General features: G+C 40.2%; 2 protein-coding genes across 2 annotated transcripts; one reads left to right on the top strand and one right to left on the bottom strand.

Moving 5' to 3' along the window:
* The first annotated feature begins 2,217 nt into the window (after window positions 1-2,217).
* Window positions 2,218-12,913, top strand: LOC105052816 (probable serine/threonine-protein kinase At1g54610). The gene is made up of 7 exons (XM_010933750.4): window positions 2,218-2,839; window positions 4,244-4,528; window positions 5,164-5,481; window positions 6,794-7,015; window positions 7,818-7,915; window positions 8,964-9,072; window positions 12,315-12,913. Exons 1-7 carry the CDS (start codon window positions 2,477-2,479, stop codon window positions 12,657-12,659), a joined length of 1,740 nt encoding a protein of 579 aa, XP_010932052.1. The 5' UTR covers window positions 2,218-2,476; the 3' UTR covers window positions 12,660-12,913.
* A 1,405-nt stretch (window positions 12,914-14,318) lies between these two features.
* On the bottom strand, window positions 14,319-15,079 carry LOC105052817 (uncharacterized). The gene has a single exon (XM_010933751.4). The coding sequence runs from the start codon at window positions 14,909-14,911 to the stop codon at window positions 14,642-14,644; it is 270 nt and encodes an 89-aa protein (XP_010932053.2). The 5' UTR covers window positions 14,912-15,079; the 3' UTR covers window positions 14,319-14,641.
* Window positions 15,080-23,899: the final 8,820 nt, after the last annotated feature.

Raw genomic sequence — 23,899 nt, 5'->3', positions numbered from 1 at the left:
CAGCTTGCCCCATAATATATATAGCTAGCTAGGAATTCATATCATATTATACACCATGACCTGTTGCATCCATTATTCCATCCTTAATAAAAAAGTGGAACAGAAACTCTAGATGAATAGAAATTAACTGCTGGTGCTTTCTTCACATCCCTTCTTCATCAGTTGTGTATGGGTGATTTCTTTCTTGGAGGGTTGTAATCCACGTCATCTATGCCCTCCCGTCATTGAAGCTCTGATGCTTTCCTTGATGGGCTTCATTAGGGACCATCCGGGCAAGGCCTATTTTTCCTCTTATCAGTTCTACAGCTGATGCAAATATATGAAAAATTATTTATGAAACAAATTATGAACCAATGATCTATTCAGTACAAGTTCGTAATATGAGCTTTTCCTTGGTGTCTTTACCTGGAGCTGCGAGCAGACACAAGAAGAGGAAAGCAGCAAGAAGACGACGCATCCTCGGACCATGATCATCATCAGCTGTATCACAGAGCTAGCTAGCTAGCTTCCTTCATGTGGGAGTGATCAGTCCATATATCAATTATCAGGTGTGTGCTGGGAATATTGTTGCCTGTGATAGGCCAACGGTCACCTGTGACTGTGCTTCCTCGACAACGTCAGTGGTTGCGATTGGACGTGACTCGACGGCGATTCTACCCAAGAAAGAGCTGCCAATCTTGAGCACCTCACCATGACGATCGGGGTTGGGAGGAAGAGATGTGGTTATTGGTAATCGAGAGAGAGAGAGATGGTAGAACAGTGAATATATAGATGGTTTTTTTCGTGAGGAAAACCACAGAGAGGCTAGTCCCATTGAGACCCGAGAATTATTACATCCTATGAAAGCGAATTGCTTGATTCTTGGGGAAAGGTGGCAAACCAACCGACCGTGCCTGAACATTCCATGTGAATTCTTCAGTACATGATGAGGCACTGCGTTAGAACTGCCCCTAACGACGTGCTACAAAAGGGTTGAGGAACATAGGGCGGTGCGAGACTAGCCATGCAGTTCAAATCATTCCAGAGATCGGACTCCGGCCGGAAGCATGAGCTTGTCTCCCTCTAGATTCCGGTATTAACGCTACCGTGCCTTGCGATCTGCTGTCGATCACTGGACTGCCATGAGCATCGATTATTGGTTGGACCTCATACACAGTAGTAGATCATAGATTATTCAATTTTTTTTCTTCATTTTCCTTCTCTGACACACTCTTATTTATGATTGACTGTGAGATGAAAAAGAAATTAATCAAAATCCATAAAAATTTTGCCTATGGTAGAATAAATCTACCTCGTCCGAAGTGGTCCACTATTTTTGGATCAGGTCCAATCAATAATTTCGGTCTCACGCCACGAGTGGGTACATGCACACAGGAACCCACGCAGCGCTCACACGTGAAGCACAGGATATTCCATAAACGTTCTGCACATTGAACATGATAATACATGTTCTGCTGATTGGATGGTCACCCGTACTCACACCATGGTTACAACCTGTGGGACTAATTTGATGAGAAACTACAACCACACGCTTGTTATCGTGTGTACAGTTGGTCCTGTAATGTAGCAAACTGTAATAGCATCCATCGCCCTGGCGTATGTGCTCGATCATGTGGAACGAATTTAAATCTCTCTCTCTCTCTCTCTCTCTCTCTCTCTCTCTCTATATATATATATATATATATGTTGTCATATTCGAAGAGGGTTATTCTCATGTGCGACCTCCTGCACAACGCAATGTGATTGACAATCACCGAATATATTTTTAAAGCACCACAAATTGCAATTATGGTATCCTCAAAATTGACATCCCATTTTGTTATTGAACCCGCATCGATTGGAACTTTATTCCTAGGTTTTAGCGGTCACTTTACGAAGCCCAGTAGAAGCGTTACCTTCCGGTTACATGTAGAGAGAACTAAACGATCGCATATGTGCTTTCCCGATCAAACGTATGAAATCCGGACAGTATCAAAAATAACACTACCAAGCATTTCTCGAACCATTCACCCCGCACGGTGCACAAAAAATTTCTCTTATAAAAATATCTATGTTGCTCCCAGCGGTCCATGAAAGAAAAAACGATGGTACCAACGAGTCCATAATTTTCTTGGGCTGGGTTAAGCAGTAGTTAGACTCGGCCCACCACCAAGTTAGATAGAATTTCGCTGCCATGCTGGTACGGCCTGGCTTCCCTCCAACTCAAAGCGCATACCGCCCTTGGATCTACCGTTCTCAATCTTCCTCGTGGTAAAGAAAACGACCGAGAAGGAGGCAAGCGGGGGAGCAAAGGTTTGGCTGCCGAAGGAATAGAAAATCACACACAAGCAAAAGAAAATAAAAGAAATGGGAGGCGATTATGTCAAGGCCGTCTTCGGACGGCCGAATTTCATGCATCGGCCATGCCGCCCCATCATAATCCACTCCTTTCCTCGACGTTTCCCCCCGCTCTCCCCCTTCGACGATCGAAGGAGCCATGGGCTGCGTCCAGTGCAGGCCCTCCGCCCTCAGCTCTCCTCCCCACCTCGAGAAGATGAAACGCGACCACGACTACGTCGCCCGCGGCGGGGCGGCGGCGGCGAAGAGGCAGCAGCACAGGGCCACCCCGTACCATGCGCACAGCAGGGGAAGGGAGGAAAGGGCCCTCGCAAGGGAAGGGCAGAAGGAGAGCAAGATCGAGGCAGTCGCACCTGATCCGTCGAAGCCGGTGAGCGGAGACGGTGGGGCGGCGGACGAGCTGGTGGACGGCTGGCCTCGCTGGCTCACGGACAATATCCCCCGGGAGGTGCTGGCCGGGTTGGTGCCTAAGAGCGCCGACTCCTACGACAAGCTCGATAAGGTTTTCCATTCTTGATTGATTTCCTTTCTTTGTCCGCATCGTTTAACTGTTGTTTGCTAGAATGCTTCTTTAAGAATGCTATAATCTGAAACTGATCATTACTTTTGGAGCTACGGACCACCGAGTTTAGTTATGGGGGTTCTTTTTTCAGCTATTCATTGATGAGAAAAAAATTTAACGCGCATCATAAGGCGTTTCTTCCTTCATGCTCTCTCTCTCTTTTAATTTATTGGTTTTTGGCGGACTAACTTCTTTGATATGGAGTGATTCATATAGTTTTCCTCAAAAATTTTGGCATAGTTCTCGTGACATTAAAAAGCAAAAAAAAAAAAAAAAAAAAACGCACGGGGAGGGTTATGTCCTGATGTCCGTACATCTTTAGACGTCTTTGATTTTTGGGCCTTGTTCTTGTTGGGCCGTGGAGCCAGCTCTTCATGACTCAGTATATTGAAGATTTTATTAATGGGCGACTATTATTGCAACTTCTGTCCAAGACTTTGATTTTTCATACATATCCATCTCCTCTTTTCGGACATTCTCGCTAAACTGATTTGCTCTTCAGACCATGGTGTTTTCTGTCTATACGCACAAGTTAGTGGCGTCAGTTCACTTTTCATCTCTTGTTTGTTACTCCCAGATTTTGATAATCTTCAGCACTGCATATTGGATCTATTCATCATATGCTTGTTTATAAATTTTGTCACTTCTAATTGTACCAGCTTATGTTTTGTGCATCTAAAAAGGATGAGCGGTTGCTTATGCATGTCATCTTCTCATTTTATCCAGACTCTTTCAAAGCACGTTAGAATTTCAAAGGATTGTTTCTTGCTTGCATGAACTTGTGTCCATAAAGATGGTACTTCCTGCTTGTGAGCGAGCCTTTGGTGTTTCATGGCAAGTCCCTATCTTGCCTACTGTTGTGTTTTGTACGTCACCAGTTTGTAAGGGTTGGCGTCAATTGCTTGCTAGTCCCAAAATTCTGCTCAATCATCCAGTGTAGCCTTTTCATTTTAGAGCTAAGCTTCATCTATAACCCTGTTTTGGAAGGCTTAGATGATGATGATGATGAGTTTTAGCAGATCACTTCCTGAAGCTCTGTGAACAATTACAACCACCATTAGTTTGTAGGGTCTCATAGTTGGGTCGCAATTGGATCTAGCTTTTATGATGAGCTTTTTGTGTCTCTTTGTAAAACACTTTCACATTATTAATATGGACCTTGGCTACATAAGAATAACAATTGTTGATACATGTATCATTTCATACCCTTTTTTTTTTTTTTATTTTTCAAAAACAGAGACAAGTGTCGTCTGTTGTTGTATTGTTTTTGAATGGACTTTATTGGCACATTTGCTTATTTTGATGCAGCTTGTCTAAACTAGAACACTACTCTTGCTGGTTTAGGTAGGCCAGGGGACCTATAGCAACGTGTACAAAGCTCGAGACCGTGATACTGGAAAGATTGTCGCTCTGAAAAAGGTTCGTTTTGATACATCAGAATCTGAGAGCGTGAGATTTATGGCAAGAGAAATTATGATATTGCAAAAGCTGGATCATCCTAATGTCATCAAGCTTGAAGGGCTGGCTACTTCGAGAATGCAGTATAGCCTTTACTTGGTCTTTGACTTTATGCAGTCTGACTTGGCAACGGTTATCTCCCGCCCTGGTGGCAGGCTTACTGAACCACAGGTTCTTACATTATCCCAGTTAAAAGTAAATTTTAAATTTTCTTAGTCTTACCAGCAGATTTGCTTTATTTTTTTCTCAAAAACTTTAATGGAGTTTGCCCTTTTGTGTCTTTGATATACTTAACTCTTTTCACTCAATCTTGTCTTCTTATCTTTTTAGCCCAATTTTTCTTGCAAAAATTATTCCTGAACTTGTATCTTTGAATTTCTTCTTTAGTTCCGGTGATTTTTTTTTGTTGGACTTTTCTCTATTATCTAGGAATATATTACTTTTTTGAGTGCCTGTCTTATGCTTCAATTTTTTTCCTTCAAAACTTTTTTCTCTTATTTTTTCCTTTCAGTTTTTTTCTTGTGAAACTAATCCTGAACTTGCATTATAGAGCATCTTTATTTATTTTATTTTATTTATTTATTTTTTTAAGTGTCATTGTCTATTTCACCTTGCCAAACCTTTTCTTCTTAGCATTTTGCATTTGCCATTAAAAAAAATTGCATCTTGCAAATTTTATCCTGGAATTGCACTTTATGACAATGCTTGCATTTATTGCTTGGCTACTTCCTGTTTAGCTGAATTAAAATTTAAAACCCAAGGCAAGTGATAGGTTGCTTTTATATACTTGATCATTTCTTTTGCAGGTTAAGTGCTACATGCAGCAGTTGTTGTCTGGTCTACTGCACTGCCATGAGAGGGGAATTCTACATCGAGATATTAAGGGTTCCAACTTGTTAATAGACAAGCATGGAGTGCTGAAAATTGCTGACTTTGGCCTTGCAAACTATTTCAGTCCAAACAACAAACAGCCACTTACAAGCAGAGTAGTGACACTATGGTATAGGGCACCAGAACTGCTTCTGGGCAGTAGGCATTATGGCATTGGTATTGATCTCTGGAGTGCAGGTTGCCTTCTTGGTGAGATGTTTGCTGCGAGGCCAATTATGCCTGGTAGGACTGAGGTGAGATACTATCTAGCCTTTAAGTACTTGTGTTGATAAATCATTTTCTTTTAATGATAGTGCTTGACAATAAGGCATAAGCAACAAAAGTTTGTTTACACTGCATGTTTATAACTTTTGTTCATGTGGTTTTTGTTCTTAGCATTCTTCGTTCCTCCAATTCTCATAACCACAACTAACAAGGTCTAAAGTATTTGCATGGGATTAAATTTATGAATGTTTCTTCACAATTTATGATCCAAACAATCACGTGGCTACCTTATTATCCATCATTGAAAGCCTTTGCAATTTTTGTGTGAAAAATTTTCCTTACCCAGGAGGAGAGGTTTGAACCTCAACAAAGGGATTTATCATGTCAATGTTACATTGTTTGCTTGACCGAGGCACTAGGTGCTTTCACAATCAGTTTTTTGAAAGTCACAAATGAGGTTTTGTTATGCTTTGTGAGATGAGAAGTCTGATTGTGGAAGATGATAATTAGGAGATTGGTAGAAGGTGTCTGGATTGAATGATGAATAGAACGTGATAGGGATTAAGACAACTTCACAAATTTGGGAAGATTTACCAGAGTTTTTGATGGTTTTAAAATGCAAATGCTTCAACAAGTAAAGATGATAAAGTATAGATTCATGATAATTTGTTTGGACATAAGGACTGGAGTTGCCGAGGTTTGAAATGAATGTATGGGGTAATAGAAAATAAGATTCAAGTTCTTGCATTCACCATTTTTGACCTAATCTTCCCTCCAGTTTATGTTGATTAAGGGGTGGTTATTAGCTCATCACTTGTTATACGAGCTATTTTTTGTGTAGGAAATGGTGATATATGCAGGAGTGGGCTTTGTTTTTTTATTTTGTTTCTTAATTGATATTCCTGCTCTTCTTTTTTGATATGCTTTGAGATATTGTAGAAAAAAAATCTTGGAATAGCATATCAAAGCACCTCATGAGGGGATATTTTGATTAGTAAGTTATACTACATTCTTATAAGCATTGAGAAATGCCAGTATTCTTTGAATTAAAAGCATTATGTGTTTTGGCTTTTTTTGTTGGTAGAATGTTACTTATCAGGGAAGTACTGAGAGACATTCAAGATATATTTGTAAGTTGTAGCGACTTTTCAGCTTTCAATTTGCCTTAGAACCTTATTCTTCTATATTCATGGAACTTACTGTAATAGTATTCATGAACAAATTAGGAGTTCCGAATACCAAAGCTGAGAAAATACTGTCAAGTCTTTGTTATATACTATGAACTGATATGATGGTCGAGTATTAAAGAATTTCTCTTGATCAATATTTTGCCACATTCAGGTTGAGCAACTCCATAGGATATTTAGGCTCTGTGGAACCCCACCAGAGGACTACTGGAGAAAGCTAAAGTTGTCTACTACCTTCCGACCTCCACAACCTTACAAACCAAGTATCTTGGAAACTTTTAAAGATTTCCCTTCTTCTGCCTTGCATTTGCTGACCATACTTCTTTCACTGGACCCCTCATATCGTGGTACTGCAGCTTCTGCTTTGCAAAGTGAGGTAAATTAAAAAGCATAATTGTCAAACTCACCAATTTTCTTATATATTATACTGTGAAACTGCATGGATAAGTACGAATACATAAACTAATGTAGTTTTATCAGCGATTACTTTGCAAGTTTGTATTTTTTTGGTAGTGTCACTATGGTACATTTCTCATTGAATTGACTGTTTGCTAAACATTTTTGCAGCAATTAAATGCCATCTTCAATCGTACTGCAGTTGTTTAAGTGTAATGGAACCATATAAACAAATTGATTTTCAATATATATTATGTTTTATTAGCATTTGGCTATTTGTGTCTCTCTGATTACTGCACTTAGTATTTCAAAGAAAGCCTGATGTTTTGTGTACTAGGCTGATTTTGGTCATTCTCACCATGGCACAGCAAAGTGTATCTTACTGTGCATTGCCAGGTATTGGTGCATACAAGTATGTCAAGTGTGTTGACAATATAAGGCTCTGCCCATCATTAGATATATTTGAAAATTATTTCTGATTGATTTCTTTGATAAACACAAATGTTAAAATTTAAAGCATATAGACCATAAGTTTGATCATCTGGTTGATTCAAACACTTATGCCTATGTTAGATTGCTTTCCAGGCTGGTGCCCATTTTAGCGAAACACATTCCCATACAATTTTTACAATTTTTAGTAATGGATTCATATCTATGTCTCACATGTATTTAGGTTTGAGCATTCATAATGAACCCATGTAGAAATATGCACATCTAATTGTTGTTTGATAATCTTGAATTTTTTTCATGTGGTATGATGTTATTCTTTTTTATAATTGCAGTTCTTTACCTCAAGCCCATTGGCTTGTGACCTTTCGGGCCTCCCTGTAATTTATAATGAAGAAAATGATGAACCAGCTCAACCATATGAAAAGCGAAAGTAAGTTTCATATTTACTCTTTGATAGTTAAGTCAATATTCCTTGATAAGGTAATATTATAATTATATTTAAAAGTCCACATTCTACTTGTGGTAATTATCTAGAAGTTATCATAATATGTATCATCTATTAAGGTGTGTGAGGTCTGAACAACGCATTTGTACATCCTGTCTTAGTTGTGAAGGAAATCATTACTATGATGACACATAAAGTGGAGGCTCCACCTGAGAAAAAAAACAAAAAAGTTATCCACTTGATATATGTGCATGTGTATCTAAGATGGAATATGCTCCTTTGAAAGAAGAGAGAGAGTGCAAAAATCCCTTATACTTTTCATCCGTATTGGAGATTTATTTTTATTTTTATTTTTATTTTTATAATGCTCATTCTTTAGTATTATAAAAACAACGGTACCATCTATCTAGCATCCTGATCAAAGTTGTGCTCATCATATGCTGTTGCTACTTGTTAGGGATTGACATTCTGATCCATTCAATAAGCAGATGCCTGTCTAGATTTCAGATTTTTCTTAGTTTCAATTGCATCCATTGATTCCACGACTCTCTGAAGTAGCATCTCCTACTTATCAACTTTTCCATCAAGTGATCCTCTGGACCCCTCCCCCCCACCAAAAGAAAAATTCTCATAATTTGCCCTCAGATTTTATTCTCATCTGTAGAATCTTCATCATATGATTACAGTTTACTACTGCCAACATTCCAGAAGGTTCCAGATTGCTGTTCATTTAAACAACAGAGTTAGTAGCCAATTTCATAACATTGGAATTTTAGGTATCACAAAGTATTTTTTTCAATATAAAAATTTTGCTTGTAGACAATGGTACCAGCTGCATTAACTTGTCACTTGGCAAGGCCCATGTTAGTTGTGCATACAATTAGTTGCATAGAGTCTGTCCGATAAAAATTTTACATTATCATTGCTGCTTCAATTTGGAGTATTTGCATCTATATGTGACAAAAACCTTAATTTTGTTGCTTGGCCGAGTATGTGTCTGTGTGTTTGATAAATCTGGTCATCCTTCTTATAGGCGCAAAGTTTCCAAAGTGAAGCATCGGTCTTGCACACAAAAAGATAACCAAAAAAATATGGGACAAATTATTGTCAAAACAAAAGCTGATTTTGGATCTTCCAAAGAGGTATAATTCCTGTCTAAGACCAATTTTGTGCTTGTTGGTAAATTAATTTTGTTAGCATTTTCGTTTTGCTTTCCAGTCTGTAGTTTTATTTTTGATTTGATAATCATTGAATGTTTTACACTTCTTTTAGCTCAAAATCTTGAGCTTATGGCTCAAAAGTAGGCCCTTATATTCTGTACTGTATTAAAAATTTGACCATATTATCAGTCATTTTCACTTATAGCACATGAATTTGAATCTTGTTTGGGCACAAACTTATGGTCAATGAGTTATAGGTTGTAAAAAAGATATAAGAGGCCTCAAAGATCTAAACCTACTACTCCAATGTACCGGAAGTCCAACAGAAACCAGCAAGATTTCCTGCTGTAGCAATTTGAAAAACAATAGAAAAGAACCTTGTTAAGGAAACAAATAAAAAGAAAAAAGGGAATGCACTGATTGAATAATTTGACCATGCTTTTATTTACTTGTTTATTTACTTATTTGCTCTGTCGACTGCTGATTTTCTTATTTATTTGGTTAAGGCATTCCTTATTTTAATAATTAGTAGTCTAGGACTGGTCTCAGAGTGGGACTGGGAACGAAATCTAATTGAAGGACCAGTGAATTTTATATTTTTTAAAGCTCAAAATGGTTTAGTGAACAGAAGCAATGGAGCAGGGTTTCCAAAATTAGATTTTCATCAGTTTTGGCTGTGCTTATTTTGGTATGACTCCTGAAGTTTTTGCCAGAAATAATTTAAATATAAAATAAAAAATCCAATATATGGAATATAAGTCCACAAACAAGTTAATAGAATGTACTCCAAATTGTAAGTCAATTGGATAGTATAAAATTGATGATTCAGATGTAACTGTGATTCATTAGTAAGAATAAAATAATTTTTACATCATTTTGTAGTGGATATATTCTTGAGTTGCATGATTACAATCTAAAACAGGACAATGTAGAAGGAAAAAGTAACAAATCCATCTTTTTCATAAACACTGCAATTATTTGAGGTACCTTTTCTGCTTTCATTGCAATAGTTGGAAGACTCTAATCCGTGAGAAGGTGATATTTTTCAATATCTTCTAATATAAGCACAGAATTACTGCTGAGAAGTTAAAGAAAAGAAACTGGGCAGAAGCATATACTTGTGCTCTTTGTGAGCGGGAAGAAGAAAGTATAGATCACCCATTTTTATCGTCTGCTTTGAAAAACCTGATTTGGTTGCACTTCCTCCATGTTGTCAGTATCTATTCTCTACCAGCTGAGATGAATGAACTTTGGTCAACTTGGATGGACACCAATATTTTAGAAGATAATATCATTTTGGTTAGATAACTTTAATGTCCTTGTTTTATTGGTTAATGGCTCTAGAGAAATGGGAGACTTCAACAGTATTAAACAGAACAAAGTGAATGTTTTGGGGTGTATTTATTTCCTCATAAGTGATTGGGTCTCTTATTTATTAGACTTTTAAGATACTTGCAACCTCTCTTTGCTTTGTTAAAACTTTTTTAGATCTTCTGGTTTTGTCTGCTGATTATTCTATGTTCTTTTTTCTTTTTTCTTCTTATTAATCCTCTTTGGATGTTTTGTATGTTTCTCTTTTTCATTTTCTGAATGAAAGTGATTAGACTTTAATCTTTTCTTTAAAAGAAAACAAAAAAATGCCGCAAGATTTTCTCTAAAAGATGAATTTTGCATACGTATTATTGAAAAATTGCCTTTTTGCATATTGTTCTTTAGAAAATTGGTATTTGCATGCACACCCCTTGATCAATTTTTTAGAAAATTGAGGACGTTTCTTCATTTAAGTTAGATGGTTGCTATTTGACCGACTTACAGTTTCATTACGAAGGCAAGATGGACCATGATGATAGGTGTAATGTTGCAAAACAACCCAAAAGTCAAGGGTTTGGAAAGCCCAATTGAAACTTTTCATTGTAGATTCAAAAAAATATTATTGATATACAAAATTTATGGAAAGAAACTAAGAAATGAATATAACTTATAAAATTTTCAATTTTGACTTGTTACAAAAGAGATTTGAGCTCAAATGTAACAAATCCAAGATCAAATCCAGCAAAACAACTGTTTAGGAGGTCTGATTTGTATTCTTAACCCCAATTTTCTCTCTCAATGAACTATCATAAAACATAAAAAAAATATCTTGAGACTTGAAAAGAAAATATATTTCTCCTAAATTTCTTACAAACAAACATTAAAGTTCAAGTTTTTTTCTGGGAACTTGCAAAACCCTAGATTACTGTTAATAGAATACCGTAAATAAATTAATGACTCAAACAAAAATTGCCCATATATTCAATTAACCTCACTTTTGAATAGGTTGCCTGCAAAATTAAAAAATTCTGGTTTTGGTTCAAGGGTTTCGACTGAAACTTAAAATCATGTAATAGAGGCAGAGTTCAATTATGGGTTCCATATCATAATTTTGTAGTTCCTGCTTTTAAGATTCTGCTTCATTCTTTCCATGGTGTGCATGCGTTTGCATGTTTGTGCATGTGTTGATGAATTATGTTTTATGTTTTGGCTTGTGAATGAACTATCATTTCAGTGTGTGATTCAAGATTTGTGTTTTAGGCGAAAGAGAACTAGGGTGCTCCATATTCTGAACCCCAAACATGATCTTTAAAAGTCACAGACACCCTAATTATGCTCTATCTTTTTGTTCGTAAATGAAGATGGGCATTGTCCTAAAATAATTCTATATGATACATTGACAACAACCGGTGGCTCAGTTGGCACCCATCTCTCTAAGTGAGAGGTCTCACATTCGAACCTAAGGTGGCGAAATGCCACCATATTTTTTTGAATAAAGAAGTATATGATGTGTTTTTAAGTATACCATCTTATCATATCCACATCAACGTCTGCAGAAAGTGAATGAATTAGAATAATGATCAATTGAAAGCATGGCATGTTGAGCAATTGTGCTACATTTTGAATGACCATTTGTTTACTTTTTGTTTATCGAGATGGTATGGTCATCTCCCTCCTATAGTACTGTAGGATGTGTTTTACAGTTAATATGAAATCTGAATGAAGGCCTTCTGAAAAATAAATGATTTTTGCAGTTGTATTTAAGCATTCCATAAAGCTTAGTCTAATATAACTTTCCACAAAAGGATGATGAGAATTACCTCAATATTCAATCATTCATACTGACTTCCTATTTGGCTATGGGCTTACAAAGAGAATGATTGTCAAAAAATAATTATAATCTTTGAATATAGGAGAAGGCTGCACATCAGACAAGACATAGCCAAGAATTGGGTTGCAGTACGGGAAGCACTTCCTCTAGTGTACAGCCCAAAGTCTTTGTGGCTCCACCTGCATCCCTGTCACCAGTGACATCCTCCGTCCAAAGACAATCACGCAGAACAGAAACCCATCCTTCAGCCTCTAGGAGTATCAAGAACTTGCCTCCGTCACCAACCTTGGAGGCAAATGCTGGAGGCGACAAAGAAGGAATTGACGGCATGCGCCGATATGGTTTGGGAAAGAGGTCTGCCTCCACTTCAGATTTTCGCAGTTATAGTGGAAAACTTACAGCTGAACATTATGTTCTTGTTGATTAGAATGGTACAAAAAACTTTTTCTTGTTATGATACTTATGTGTCATTTCAGTGAGTCAATCTCCCTTATGTGTCATTGTTCAATCATAGAAACTGGGTTAGTAGCAAATAAGATGATGTCCAATTGACATAATTCATTTCCTTAGTGGTTTAGAGGTTGTCCTTAAACTGGAAATGCAAGCAGAATCAGGTAAATAATGTATTTAGAAGGATGTTTGCATATGCTCTGATAATGGTATTGTGTGGATTACAGCTCATTGGAGCATCCAGGGAAAAGAAATCCCATAAATGCAGGGATGGAAATTGGGCAATTTGGAGTTACTAATCAAAGTGCTAATTTCTTTGAACAGTTTTGAAAAGATGGCATGGCTTGAATGCAGTGATGCAAGGATCTACCATGACAATATTAAACACCCCAAGTCATTCATTAGTAAAAAAATTCATATGTCAAATTCAGAGCAATCTATTGAACATACTCACTTTCATAGTTCCATTATGAGCTGCATTTACTTTTATACAATTTGATGCTCACGTTAGTGGGTTCAACTTCACACAAATGCTGCAGAAGGTGGATCGTTGTTTTTGGTAAGCATACAGCACTCTGAGTTACTTAATTAGTAATTTATCTGAATTTGCATATCTTTATTGAAGTTGATATTTTAGACAATTTAAGCTAAGAATTTTTTTTAGGGTTAAAACAATTTCTAACAGAGTGAAGAATTTACATTGATTGATATTGTGAGGTAGAATTGGAAAGAACTTTTCCGCTGAACTCGTTTCTCACTCCGACGGCAATTTCTAGGGTTTCAATTTGCTCCGCTTTTTTGTCCTTGCGTTCTCGTCCCTTTCGCAGCATAATCGGAGGAGGCAGCGCTGATGCCGTGGAGGATTATCTTTCATTTCCCATTTCCAAATTATAATCAGTTTTTTTCCTAAAAACAATCCAATTGAAATACATACGTTTTTTTTGAAAAACAACAAAATGTGAAAGAAAAAAACTATTTTTACTTTTCAGTACCTCCAAATATCTCCATAAAGTATATTATTATTAAGGCTGTCTTTGGCTGCATGCACTAGAAAACAAAACAATTTTTATATATCATTGGTTACAAAAAAAAAGGATACAATATCATTTGAAAATAACTGGTAGAAATCTAACAAAAATTGGTAGAGAAACAATCCTCTAACAGAAAACGGACCGACAATCAGACATCGCCGACAAGGTGATGGACACATAACACCATCTAAGAGTTTTGCGGCAAACTAATTAAGGTCGCCTATGGTAGGCCACACAGTTTTTGATTTAAATCATTATGTACCGTCAAGTCTTTATACTTTTTATCTCCTAGAGCCCGTGGTATCCTTATACTCTGAATTTTGACATAGATGCTTTTTTTTTTCAAGCTGGAGAAGGCTTGCATGAAAAGCTGCTAGCTACATTTCCGGTCAAAAATCTCATGCACTTATAAAGCACATGTATTAGGTGCTATCAAGCTAGTAGGTAGTCCTCCTAGTTTATATTAATTCAATCTAACCTTCATCAACTCCACGAGGAATTTCTGAATTTTGGAGGAAGGGCGGTCCATATCTGCTTAGATGTCTAGTTTAATTATGAAGCTTCAACAGGAAAAGGAAAGGAAAAAAAAAAAAAAAGGTAAAAAGAGCCGAAACCTTTGATCCAGCTATATAATTAATTTCACATATGGCATATGCATGCAAATATTACAAACTATCGAAACATATCACAAGATTCTCACACGCAATTCTATCATCACCACGTCCGCCTCTCCACATATATTACCTGAATCCAATTATTGAATTCAAGACATGTCCGACGAGCACCTGATTCCCTTCAATCAGGAGCCAGCCTCGCGACCCCAAAACCATGCACAAACCCATTTGACACTCATCATCATCATCATATAAATATATAGCCTAGATTTTAAAACATGAGAAAGAGAGAGAGAGAGAGAGATGGGAGAAGTTCAGATGCCGTAGCGGATGTTGGTGAACTTGGTTTTGATCCACTTGACGCTGTTCCTGACGGAGGACTTGAGCTTGGCCTCGGTGGTGAAGACGTTGTAGGCCGCCACCCGGCGTTTGCGCTTGAGCTCGGGATCGCTGGAGCTGGCGAAGCCGTCGTGCTTCCCGTTCGGCCCGTTGAAGCTGTAGGAGTTGGGGCGGCCCTCGTACCCCAACCCACCGGAATAGGAGGACGAGTACGAATACTCGGGGAAGGACCTACTCTTCTCCATAACTATGTTTGAGAGTGAGAGAGAGAGAGCAAAAGATAGCTCTGAGGCTGCAAGGAAGAATGATGATGGATGATGGCTCAATATGGAGCCTGGACATCCATCGATCGCTAGTGGGGTCGTCCCACGTGCGATGCCGGAAGCGGCTTGCTTTATATTTCCAGTACTTTCACCTTACCGGACCCCAGTTTTTTTTTTTTTTTGCCTCCTTCACATACGACCCCTTGATATTATGTTATCCTAATTCAACACAGAACACATGCGATCCGCGGTCCCTTTTGATTTACCTCAGTAAATTTTGCTGTGGTCTCAAAACACCGCATTTAGCACAACATCAAATTTGTTCATCAAGAGTAAAGCATCAGGCATCCGCCCGTTGGAATATCATTTCACATGTATGGTGGGCGACGTGACCGGCTACCTACACATTCTCTCTTCTCCTGTGACACGTCCCTCTCTCTCTCTCTAATTGGCCTCGTCGGTTCTTCGGCACAAGTTAAAGACTGTAGAGAGATGGCCCTCACTTGATGACCTCATGTTATGGATCTAGCCTTTTCCGAGTACATCACAAGAATTCAAAAAAAAGAAGGGGGAAAAAAAAAATCACCTCTGAGGTCTCGTTGCGAAGAAACATTTTGTTTCGCGGTCTGCGATGTGTCGTCGCTTGTTACCTAATGCAAAGTGTTGGATATATTTTGCTGGTTAAACTATGCGCAGTAAGTGGTATACAGTGCGAGGAAAAGAGAATAAAGAAGCGAGGGGTTTTGATGTAATAATGAACGCATTCAGGATTATATTTATATATATATATATATGAGAGAAAAGAAAGCATACCATAACCCGACCGTGCGAGCTAGAGAGCTGGGTGGCTGAGTGGCGGTGGGTGCACGAATTGCTTGTCAATTGGTGGTGGAGTGCGTTCACATGGTGGCGGGCCCTGCATGCATCATCATTTCTTTCTCAATCACACACCCACTTTTCGAGATATTCGCTTCCACGCTTACGATATCGGTCGATATCCTGCCTGCACCTACTTTTCGTTCCCTCTTTTGGAATGAGAAAGGAAATTTTATCTCGCTTATACCATTCGAACAATAGTGAAATCTCCTCCCCGAGCTTGCGTCTCAGCAAAGGGGTTCGAAGAATCCTGATTCCATGGACCTCCCCAATTAATCTTTTGCGGACACGATCATACATTTTTGGATTAGAATTCTTTTGTCTTCCATCCACCAGAGCCTTGACGTCTTTGGGTCTTTGGGGTGGGGGTGGGGGTGGGGGTGGTGGGATGCCCACTGCCCAGCATCTCGGGCCGAAAAGGTGCACGGATTTAATAAGTCGGCAAATGATGTCTGCAACACCCCCCCTGGGTCCCATCCCAATTGGTGTCCCAATTGCCGAGCGTGAGGGCCCCAACGTACCCAACACCCACACTTGTTTTGTGATCCCACCAGTGCATGGTCCTCTTTCTAAAATTCTCACTGCTCTCCTGATGGCGCCTACCTCACCAGAATAAAGTGACCAAAACTACCAAGACGAAAGCACGATATGGACTGCTCCAGACCTGTCATAGTTCCACAATGGCTGATTCAAGTGCTTCCCGTCGGTTCATAAGCTCTGGGTCATCCTCCACCTAGTAGTGTGCTTCCAGGCACCAGGTCCCACGTTGCCTCCACTACTAGAATTTGAAATATTCGCTGCCTATCTGATGCTTCGTCAAACTTAGAAAGAACCTTTTTTTTCTTTTACGTTCATTATTTTCAATTATAATATCCGCCAAATAAGGTTCCGAGGAATATTTTGCATTTAAATTGTAACAGCTTGCGACACAATATAATAATGCAGATCTTTTTTTAATATTCATAATTAAGAATAAAGTCCCTGGAGTCTGAGCCACAGCACTATCATTGTATTTTGGTAGCCGACTATATTAACCCACTTCGTTACAAAAATGCCATAACCAAAATGTTCTAGTTCATTACGCCAATTGAAAAAATAAATAATAAAAATACTGTTGGCTGTAGATTCTCAATTCAGGTCAGAGTAGCTGAAGTAAATCGCAGTCTGATGAAGATGACAGTGATCGGAGGTAGTTCCGGTGGAGATCCTCCAATGCTCAAGTTAGTAATCTGAAATAGAGAAAAAAAAGTGCATGAGAGTTTTTGTTTGCATACCATTGGAGATCTTTTGTTTATCTTTATTTGTGGGCTAAGATTGGAGACGTATAAGCTGTCGAATATGCTCTTGAAATCCTTACCCAACTTTTTAGGGTTGGGCAGGTGGTGCCGCCATTCATGATGTATTGCTAGCCATTTTTGTTTGCAACTTAAATCAGTTATGAGGGGCTAAGAGGTTGACGTGACTTTTTTCTATGTACAATCAATCATTCTCCACTAATAGCTCAATTTGATAGGTGTGTGGGCGTCTTCAATCAAGCATCCCACATGCCGACGGTCAAGAGAAGGGTCGATCAGGGTACAGGTCAGCAACAGGAGTGGGATAGCCATAGAGGTAGCAATCGAATCGGATCGGGTCATAAACGAGTCAGGTCAATCAGGTCGGATCAGAAAATCGTCAATCCAAATCCGATCTGTTTGTTAAACGGATCAAAAATTCAAATCTGAATCCGACCTGTTTATTAAATAAGTAATCCGATCCGACCTGTTTAACATATTTATTAAATAGGTCAAATTAGGTTAAATAGATTAAACAAATTAAACGAGTTAAACAGCTAGGTCAAACAGGTTAAACAGATTTTAAACAGCTTAAACGGATCTTAAATGGGTTAAACGTGTTAAATAGGTCAGGTTAAATGGGTTAAAAATATGTTAAACAAGTTAAACAGATTAAATAAGTTATCTGATTCAACCCGATCTAAATATTAAATGGATCAGATATGTAAAATCCAAATTCGATCCAATTATTAAGTGGGTTAAACGGGTCGATCCGTTTATGACCCAAACCTATTTAGTCCAAATCCAAACCTGTTTATGGCGGGTCAAACACGGGTCGGATTGGCGGATCGGGTCATATTTTGCTAGCCCTAGGTAGCCACCATAGGCACGGGTCGGCGAGCAACGGCTAAGTCGATGGCTGATTCTGGAGTCCGAGAAAATGAAGGATTGCAGCCAATGCACCGAGCAGGGGAGTGCTCTCCAAGTCGGCTATCTCCTCGAAGCAGGAGCTCAGCTCCCCGTACATGGGCTCTACTTAGGGGGAGAGCCCCATGCCCATACTATATTCTGTTAGTTGTGGTCAGAGATCTCGTGGCTTGAATGGCCTGAGGACTTCGAGCCCTTGTCCGCTTTGGTGCCTCCTGATCTCGAATGCCTTTGGACGGGCTTGGATCGAGGGCCTTATGGTTTTGCTTTTTGAAAAAAGGGGATCTCAAGGACTTAGCCATATAAGTCAGAGTTACCCTTAACTCACAGCCAATGTAGGACCCAACCTCCTATAATTCTAGTCCCGTAATAATAGCCCTCCAGTCAATGAGAACTCTATCTAACTTTTACAAGCGGAAGAATTCTTTCAATGGGGCCGCCTCCTCCCGCTATTGCAATTTGAGTTCAAATGAAGCCGTAGCTTGTGTATGCGGCCGAGCTAGGACGAGGCTATAGCCTTTGCTTGCAATAAGCTGAGGCGAGGCCGTAGCCTATACTTATGGTCGGGCTAGGGCGAGGCTATGGCTCATGCTTACGGTCGGACTGGGGTAAGACTGTGACTCATGCTTGCGGCTGAGCTGAAATCGCTTCGGAGAGCTGCTTTAAATGTTGCTCAAGCCATGCAGTTTCGCCCCTAATTGATGGCAGATGCCCCTCGAGGAGTGCTGTGGTTCCTGAGAGTCCCCCATTTCAGGAGGCCGACCTTTTCTGGGGGTCTGGCCCTCAGGAGCTCTCCTTGGATCTTCACCTTGGCTGGATTCCTCAAGGACTTATGGCCTTGCAGAAAAGAAATAGAGTGACGGTTGAGCCTAGGAGCTCCTTATTGTAGGACTTTTGGCTTTATCTAGGGTCCTCGAGTCAGCCTTATTCTCACACTAATTATCCGAAGAAAAAAATGAGGGTTTCTGATCGAGGAGCTTGTCTCGAGGGTCGCCTTGGGTCTATCTGACTTGCTACATGTCAGTTGGTGATTCTCGAGGTGAGTTCATGAATCTGTACCTTAGGATTTTGAATGGCCAAGGCATCATTATGGGCCATGACGCTTGACGTTTTAGAGCCTGACAAGTGGCACAACTTGACTGATCGAAGGCGGGATGCACGAGTCACTCGAGCCCTATATAAATAGGTCTTTAGGCTAGATGGATTTTGTTAGCGAACATTTCTATTTTTCATTATCTTATCATTATGGAGCTATTACCACGGACCGTGAAAAAGACCGTCAAGAAAAAAATAGCCATGTCTCGAGGAGGGCCTCGAGAAGAGCCTTTGCCCAAGAAGGTGAAGGAGGCCCTGCTTGAGTCTTTCTCCGAGCAAGTTCCAGTTCTCCCTTTCTATCGGGAGACTCGATCGAGGTGGGTCGAAACATTCCCCTCGCTCCATACAGGGTAGAGCCTGTCGTGCTATAGGCCTTCATAGAAACCAAATTTTGGTGCATCGAGGAATACAAAGCCTTGCCACAGCTCAGGGTGGAACTCATTGATGCCTCCACTGTTGCCTTCATCTAAGGGTTCTAGGACTACAAAGTCTGCCTGGATCGTGTGGCGTCGAAGCTGGATCTCTGGTGTCTCCACCCTGACAATAGTAATGAGGAGGCAAAGACCTTTTCCTCAGACGAAGATTAAATCTTTATCTTTTTTAATGTTTATCTATCTTCTCAGCATCCTTTGGGGCATCATTATGTAAACATCTTTGCATCAATAAAGAAGACTTTTTTCTCTTGTGAGTCTTTTATTTTCTTCCCCCCTTTTTCCTTTTTCCTTTTTCCTTTTTCTCTCTTTCTTCTTCCTCTTTTTCCTCCTTTTTTTTGGGTGGGTCTTCAAGCTTCATCTCGGCCATCCTTGGATTTCATTTGGGACGATGCTTCGGTACCTCAGAGCTTGGCATTATTAGGCAGCGTTCGGGGGAGGCTTTGCCTCTCAACCAAAATATCACCCAGAGGTCGATTTGTCGACCTCATCATTAGGATTTGCATATACCCATGTCCCATGGTTACATTTGACGCTGTGTAACATATCTTTTTAGGAGATTCTGTTAAGATGTACTTGATGGACTATGCACTGAGAGATGGTATTTATCACTTGGGGCCTCAATATCAATGACCTATTAAGAAGTCCCATCGAGCCCTTGGGCTTAGAGGGTATGGTCTTTGAGGTGTTGCCCTTGGGGGTACATGCCCTATCATCCGAAAGAGTGATAGAGGATGATTAGGTCCGATTCTTCTATAAATTGAGCTTCACTTAAGGGCCGGGGTTATTCATTTTGTCACTCAGGTCATTGTCGCGGGGCTGTCGTAGTCGAGCTCCAGTCGATAAGGGTTTTCAATCTCTTGGTCTGATCAGAATTAGCTCTGAAGAGCCATGTCGGCAAGTGCTTTTGTTTGGAATGGGTGGCATTGGAAAGGCATGCTGCCCTACTTGCTGAACCATGGCGACATAGTTGGGGGTAGTCTAAGGATCGCAATCCCACAGGGAGGCTTTGGATCCCTCTTAAAGGTGACTCTACCCTCTCTCGGTGTAGCCTTCGCCCAGGGCGCTACTTCGAGGAAGCACATCCCTATAGATGGGGGGTCGATATCGGCCAGCCCTGCCCTCCGTCACGTCAATCTCATGTATGGTTTGGATGGCGGTGGTGATCATATTTTCTCTTCATTTCTCATCATAGATTCCGACTGAGGTCATCTTGTATCAACTCTTTTCCCCTTTTCCCTCATTTATTTTTTTTAAATGAAGTGTTTGCTTGCCACCCCGATTTGATGCCCCCATGTTTTCTGGGAGCTCGTCCAAAGGATCATCTAGTCGGAGTCGCTGACCCCTTGGTGTAGCAGGGGTCCTTAGGGGACTGACCCCCATTGCTGCACGTTATGTGCTAGGATTTGAGTACTTGAAAAATAATAAATAGAACAAAAATCATACTAACAATAATATCAAAAGTTCAGAGAAATCATAGCATTCATAAGAACACCAAAATTTTTTATGGTTCGGTCGAAGCCTATGTCTACACAGGAATGAGAGTAAGAAGGAGCTTCCGCTATGATAATAGTTTAGAGTATAAAAAATTTTTCTGACACTATATCGAGAACACAACTTTTGATATAAGAAAAAAAAAATTTAAGATAAAACAAGCCTCCAGAAGAATCCTCCTCGATGAAATAACTCTAATCCAAGATTGAACGAACTCCTCCAATCGATGTTCTCCAATCTTCTTTTTTTAAACAAAACACCCTCCAAGCCTCTCTTTTTCTCTCCCTCTCTCTTTTTGGTAGCTTATGGTCTCCTTACATCCCTCTTTTTTTTCTTCTCGTATTCACCTTTTCACATCCACGACCACTCCTTTTATAGGACAAAGGCTAGAGTCTTAAAAGAACTCTTTTTTCATGTAACTCAAGGTTTCTGCACCATAAAGGTTCTTCGCACTATGCTAGTTTTTTTTTTTTTTCTCTCTGCATGTTTCCACGTGTTACCACAGCTTTCTCATGCCACACCTTTTTACATAAGCTTTTAAGGCGATGGGTCCTATATGGGAGGGACAATATCAACATTATAGTACTTGAGCTACCGAAGTGTCAGCCTTAGCCACAGTTAGGAATTTTGCTGGTCTCGATACCCAAGGTATTGGACGACATGAAGATCTTTTGAGAAAAGTTATCTCCCGATGGGGTTTGGAGGGGACAACATTTAATGCTGGTACTATCTCTTCTTCCTCTTTTCTCTCTTTTTCTTCTTTTTTTAATAATAATACTCTACCGGGATGGGTGGTTCAAAGGTTTGATTGTCATAAAGCGTGGCCTTCAAAATGGCATTAATGGTGCGGTCGGTGGAGAGTAATTGAAGGTGTCTAATCTGTCCTTCGTAAATCAAACTTTTATATCTCAGAATTAACATCCACTCTAGACTTCTCATGATGATAGGGCGTCGGTCCCCTCTCCATCAGAGGTTGATTGGCATTCTTCCTCAGTCGGGGGATTCCTATCGCTGTTGACTCGGATGTCAGACAGCCTAGACAAGTCCCTAAGTATACATTTTGGCATGGGAGGCATTGCAAATATTCATCAGTCTAACAAGAAAGTCGGACTGGTGGCCATCGGGGTTTGCTTCAGCGTTGTACTCCAAAGAAGGGCTTTCTACTTTCTCGAAGAGGGCTCCTTACCCATTGGACATGCAATCTCCAAACGTCCCCAGCAGGACATCCTGAGGGTGGACAAGTTCCTAAGAGAGAGATCGGCTACGTCATTGCCAATATCCTTTTCCACGGCCTGTTGTCTCCTTCAAGTGGCAGCCCTTCCGTATGGACGTCCTTGAAACCTAGGGACGCAACTTAAATCTTCTGTCATATCGATGCTCGATGATGCTAAAGAGATCCCGCCCCTTGTGGCCCAACTTCGGGTGTGGTGTAGACAGAAAGTTGTCCTTCCTACTTTTGTCAATGTCTCTTTCTGCAATTCGACCTATCCACTGTTGAGGGACACTCAAGCGGTCACTATGGGGTCTCCAAGAGGGAGTGAGTTTCTCTGCCACTCCTGGCCTTTCTAGCTTGTAGATTATCTGTAAAAATTTGTAGAACAATCCCCACTAATAAAATTAGATGATTCAAAGATCTCTGCTTATAACACACTTAGAGGCCTCTGAGGCTTTGCATCCGAAGGTTCCCCCCTCGTTTGGTTTTCGGCATGATTCACCGCCTGCCTCACCCATGCCTCATAGGTCGGGCATTACATTCGTGATTCCGGCAATGAGTCAGCTATGCTTGTTGCATCGATACCAAAGTGGCATTTTTGTCGGAGGGATGGGTTGATACGCTGGCTCTCATTCTGTGATTTATTGCAGATATAGGGCGGCGCCTATCATACCCGATCCCGACGGGTTGAGTCGTTGTTCCGTTGGGAAGTAGTAGGCCTATAAATCACAGTTCGATGAAGGTGACAGTGATCGGGCCTATAAAAGAAGTCTCTGATTGGGGTGGCCTCAACAGAGATCCTCCGATGCTCAAATCAGTAATCTGAAACAGAGAGAAAAGAGTGCATGAGAGTTTTTGTTTACGTAGCTTCAATGGTCTCTTGCTCGTCTTTATTTGTAGGCTAAGATTGGAGCTGTATAGGCTGTTGGCTATGCTTCTGAAATCCTCACCTAATTTTCAAGGGTCGAGCGAGGGGTGCCGCCATCCCTAATGTGTTACTAGTTATTTTTGTTTGCGGCTTAAACCAGTTATCAGGGGGCAGAAGATTGACATGACTTTTTTCTGTGCACAATCAATCGTTCCTCATTAATAGCTCAATTTGATAAGTATGTGGGAGTCTTCAATCAAGCACCTCCCGATGTCAGTGGTCGAGATAAAGGTCAGTCGAGGCAGAGGTCGGTGACAGGAGTGGGGTAGCCACCATAGGCACGGGTCGGCTAGCAATGGCTAAGTCGGTGGTTGATCCTTGGATTCGAGAAAATGAAGGATTGTAGCCGATGCACTGGGCAGGGGGGTGCTCTCCAAGTCGACTGTCTCCTCGGGTGGGGGCTCAACTCTCTCGTACATAGGCTCTACTTGAGGGGAGAGCCCCATACCCATACCACATTCTGTTGGTTGTGGTTAGAGATCTCGTGGCTCATATAGTTTGGGGACTTCAAGCCTCGTGAAATATTATCCATTTTGGCACGAAATATTAACTGCTTTGGCACCTCCTGATCTCGAATGCCTTTGGACGAATTCGGATCGGAGGCTTCGTGGTTTTGCTCTTTGAAAAAAAAGGAGTCTCAAAGATTTAGCCATATAAATCAGAATTACCCTTGACTCAACTGATATGGGACCAAACCTCCCATAATTCTGGTCCCGTAACAAATACCAAAGG

This window comes from Elaeis guineensis, chromosome 10 (assembly GCF_000442705.2).
Source record: "Elaeis guineensis isolate ETL-2024a chromosome 10, EG11, whole genome shotgun sequence".
NCBI classification, from domain to species: Eukaryota; Viridiplantae; Streptophyta; class Magnoliopsida; order Arecales; family Arecaceae; genus Elaeis; species Elaeis guineensis.
This window is presented reverse-complemented; position numbering and strand designations above follow the sequence as displayed.